General features: G+C 40.0%; 1 protein-coding gene across 1 annotated transcript in view; it reads left to right on the forward strand.

Annotated features, from left to right (window-relative positions):
- SATB2 (SATB homeobox 2) overlaps positions 1–4540 on the forward strand; it is a 107998-nt gene extending 103458 nt beyond the window's left edge. Inside the window, exon 9 of the mRNA XM_005415950.3 lies at positions 1507–4540. Coding sequence (XP_005416007.1) covers positions 1507–1962 — 456 coding nt within the window. The 3' untranslated portion in view covers positions 1963–4540. The remainder of the gene's footprint in view (positions 1–1506) is intronic.
- The last annotated feature ends 454 nt before the right edge of the window (positions 4541–4994 follow it).

Raw genomic sequence — 4994 nt, forward strand, 5'->3', positions numbered from 1 at the left:
GCTCCTCGGCGGTGGGCAGCGCCTGCGGGCTGCGATCTGCTTCCCAAAAGCTGTGACTGGAGATGGCTGATGTTACAGATTGTTACGGCAGGAACGTTTGATGGAGGAAGCGAATAAAGGGCTCTTCGGCACAGAGCCTTTTCGTTTATTTGCATAACAGGCTGATATTCCACAGCGGACTTCCCTCTTGCGGTAATAACTTGGCTAGTGTAGGATTTTACTGAGGGCTCGGGACGTGTGTAAAATTCAGTGTAAGTTCTCAGTACATTTCCATTATTTATCCTTGTGTTTTTGGTTTTTTTTTCTTTAGAGAGCTTTAGTGTAGGATTGATTCTCTGGATGTTACAGTTTGCAGCAAAGACATTTTCTTCTTGGATAAAGAGCCAGTATTCCCTCTTACTTGTGGAAGAAAATAGTTACCCATATTGATTTTGTTAGCTTTGAGTGTCAAGCTCTAATAATTATTTCCCTGCATCTGAAGAAACCTCTGGGCAAATACAGCCCTCAATCCTGTAGGGGATTTTTTCTGTTAATCTCCCTTGTATAGATTTGGTTTTAAAGAAAGCGTATGGAGCTCCTCTGTGTTTTGAACAATTCAGAGCAGGTATTTTTTCCCCTGGAATAAGGGCTGCACGAGGCCCTTTCTTAGTCATTTTAAGTGGCTGTTAGGAAGATTAAGAGCTACATATGCTTTCTTTAAACTTGCCAAAAAGGAGATACTGTGGGTGAAAATCTGTTACAAGACTGCAAAGTGTGTTTGCCCAGGGGGCGTTTCAGAATGGAGGGCTATTATTATTTGAACTCAGAACTCCTCCACTAGTGAAATTACTATAGAGAAAGTAATACAGAGAAATCTCTTCAGGAGACACATTAAAGCCGCCTATGTCAAGCAACTGAATTGACTCTGCTGTCTTTCTTGAGAGAAGGGAAATCTTAACAAATCTCCGCACTTCTGGTTTTTTCTTCCGTAAAGTAGTTGTGATGGATTTTAATGCAAAAGCATTATTCATAAAGTAGCACCTGACAATCCTACATGTGCCTAGACCTTTGTGGTAGTTGAAATCTTGAAGAAATGGTGAAAGTGTCTAGCCTGAAAAGATGAGAGGAAACAAGGATGGGCAGAAGAGGAGCAAAGCAGGAGAATGACTTTTCTGGGATGGGACAACTGGCCAATCATCATGACAATGAGACTGTAATACCTTTTGACTTAATTTTTATTTTGGCTATTATATATTTTTATTACTTATATTTTGTATTTCTTACTAATTTTTTTGCGTTTACATTTATTCTATATCATTTACCTTTTATATTACTTCCTCCTTTCAGTCTGTGGTTGTGCAGACAGGTGTAGCTGTCTTACAGGTGAGAAGGGCAGTGGAAAATGCATATTAATTATACTTTTCTTGACCAGAACAAAGTAGGTCCTGTGACAGACCTGTACAAGTGCCCTTATGTCAAGCACCATGGGGGTCAGCATGTGAAGTGTGTGTCTGTTTGATCTTATAGGTGCTGCACAGACAGCAGTCCCAGCCTGCCAAGGAGAATTCCCCACCTAGAGAAGAGGCTCCTCCTCCACCTGCTGAGGACAGTTGTGCCAAAAAGCCAAGATCCCGTACCAAGATCTCCTTGGAAGCTCTAGGTATCCTTCAAAGCTTTATTCACGACGTGGGTCTGTACCCCGATCAGGAAGCCATCCACACCCTCTCTGCTCAGCTGGATCTCCCCAAACACACCATCATCAAATTCTTCCAGAACCAGCGCTACCACGTAAAGCACCACGGGAAGCTAAAAGAGCACTTGGGAACGGTGGTTGATGTGGCAGAGTACAAGGATGAGGAGCTGCTGACGGAGTCGGAGGAGAACGACAGTGAGGAAGGCTCTGAGGAAATGTACAAAGTGGAGGCTGAGGAGGAGAATCCTGACAAAAGCAAGGCGGCTCCAGCAGACATCGACCAGAGATAATGTGAGATAGGAGTGCAGAAAGCAATACATTGATCCAAGGATTTTCTGGTTTTATTTTTGATTTTTTTTCCTCGTTTTCCTTTTTGTTTGTTTGTTTCCGTTGCGCACGATCCATGTGCAAACCGAATGAATTCAGCGTTGCCCGATCAGACACCGCCTTGACACAGACACTCGAGTGTTACACTTGCTACATCTGACTGAAGCAATCGTTGTAGTCACATAGGATTATGCCTTCATCAATCTTGCACTTACAAAAGGGACAGCTAGCAAGTAAATTGGAAGAAAAAGTCCTATGAAATCAGTGAAGGGAAATTTACAACTTTGTGTGTGTATATATATATTTACATTATATATATATATATATATATATATTAAATTGCATGGGACGGAACTTTACAACCTGAAAGTATAGACTGTGAAATGAGTTCTTTAAAGATGAGACTTGTTTATGTTTTAAAACCACTTCACAATGAGTTGCTTTGGCTTTTTGATAAACTGCCGCCTGCTCTCAGGGTGTGGTGACTATTTTTGAATTCCTATTTATTTTCTATGTTTATCCCTGATTTTTTTTTTCATTATTATATGGCTTCCTATCTGGCAACTTGATGGGTAATTTTTGAGGTATTTAAAGACATAAATCAACACTGCCAAAAAAAGAAAAGAGGAAAAAAAAGAGAGAAAATAGAAAAACAAATCAGGGCACCTTAAAAAGAAAACTAGTAAGTTAAAAGTACTTTGAACACAATGCACACTTAAAAAGATACAGCATGTTCCACTCTCGAGATAGTTCTTTCTGTAGTGAACAGATGAGTTTTCATGGGATTCAGAATGACTAAAGCAGAAATGCAGTGCATAGAGACTTGTCCATTAACGAGGTCTTTATAGAAAGAGAAAAAAAGATAAATGTGTTGAGATTTGATGTATGGAATTCATACTATCAACCACATTTTACCGTGGATTTTATTTACTTGTTCTCTGTTTCAGATCTTAAAATTTATAAGCTTCCTTCTTGTTGTTGCTTTTTGTTTATACTGAAGTGAAACACACACACACAAAAAAACATATGTAAAGTTACATTGCGACACAAAATGCCACAATCCCGAGAACCCTGGCCACGTAAATCGCTGACAGCCCGAGGGTTTGCATTGCTGCCTTCCCGCTCGCCCTCCTCGCAGCCTCCCCGCGTTTCTGTTGTAGCTGGGCTTCCTCGTGTCCCGCGTTCCGTGCCAGTGCAATGAAGTGTTTTCAGCCGCAGGTCCCAGCCCGCCCGGGCCGAGGCTCCGCAGCGCCCAGGTAGCAGCTACAGAGCAGAGCCTGTCCCGACTGACTCTTGGATGGCCTGAGCACTAAAGCTGCAGTCTGCCATAGCATCCACCCGCTCTGAGGCACCCTGTCGAGAGAGATGCCAAGTAGCATTTACTTTTCACTTCGTGCAATGATTTCCGAGACAAAGACCTCACCTTGCAGCTGGATTGATTTCAGACGCCTGTAAACTGCAGCCATAACGGTACCAACAAGGCTTCTGGCTTTTTTTCTTCCTTTTTTCACATGGGCTTTTCATGTAATCTTGACAAAGACCTCATGCAATATCACTTTGAAAGTTACTTTCTGTTTACTACACCAGGCAATGTAATATAACTGTTAATACTATTTATATATTTGAAAGGTATAAAAGGTAGGAGTTAAAAACGAAAAACAAACCTCTACGTGTAGATATTTACTCAGAACAGACAATATACAGGGAGAAGACGTTGCAATACAAGCTAATTCTAGCTGCTCAGTAACCTCTGGAGTTTTTATGAGATTTTTTCAGAGCTAATGTTTGAAACATGAGTATCTCTGCATAAATTTCATATACCTTTGCAAAATTATGGTGGGTTGCTTACTTAATGCCCCTTTTGCTCTTCATCCTTTAGTTCTGTAGTATGCTGCAGCTTTAATCAGAATTTCGATGGTTGCTGCTTTATGTTTCTCTCAGAGCTACGCTTTCAAAACTGTCTTCTTATCCTGTAGCTGAAATCACTCCATACATTCGAAAGGAAACTGAATTTTGCCAAGCTATGTAAGTTGTTCATCTGATGATGGCATCGACATTTGGTATCTTTTACACTTCAACCAAAAATTTTATTAGGTATTTTTTCAATGCTGAGTCTTGCCTTTTTATTTTTAATTTCACTGCCAATTTTGCAGTGGTTCTAAGTGAATCTGTGGGCATTTTAGCCTGTGGTCTTGCCAGAACTTTGCGAATTACAATGCATATATGTCTATTTATTCAATATCCATCATATAATATCTATTTGGAGAAAGAAACTTTTCTTGTAGTGCCTCTTAACAAAGCACAATTTTCCGCCTTTTTTGTGAAATAAAAAATAAAAAAAACAAATTGTGTTTTATTGCGGTATCAACAATGTGAATAAGGATTAACATATTGTAAATGTTCATTTTTCCATGTAAATCAACTTTATCTTCGTTATCACTAAGTGATAATTAATTTTTAACTTATGTGCATTGTTAGGCTGTTAGAATTTTTTGGTTGTTGAAATAAAACGCATTCAATAAATATGACTTAATTTGTCAAGTAATTTACTGGGCCTTTTTTCTTTTCTCCTGAGTTCAAATGGAACAAGGTCTGCAAGATGGAGGGGGCATATTTTTGCCTGTTGAAAAAAGCTTTGATCAATACTATTGGATCTTAAAAACCGGCATAAGTCCCCTGGAGCTGGCACAGGTGACAAATGTGTATGACCAGGACTAACCTGCTGTGTCAGTGGCTCTCTGTGCACACGTAGGTGCCTGCACTGGGTGTTTCTGGTGGGGTCAGAAGGTGGGGGTGCCTTCAGCCTGTCAGAGAATATACTCAAAACACACACTTAAAGATCCACTCCCAGTCTGCTGTCTTCTTTCACTGGTAGATTTTTTTCTGTTTATAATTAAAAAGCCACAAATGACTGCGTGTCAGGAAACTTTTGGAGCACACATGTCCATGGTTAATGGACATAATAAAAGGCTTTATTATATTTATAGCAGGGCAT

This window comes from Geospiza fortis, unplaced genomic scaffold (genome assembly GCF_000277835.1).
Source record: "Geospiza fortis unplaced genomic scaffold, GeoFor_1.0 scaffold112, whole genome shotgun sequence".
Lineage (NCBI taxonomy): Eukaryota > Metazoa > Chordata > Aves > Passeriformes > Thraupidae > Geospiza > Geospiza fortis.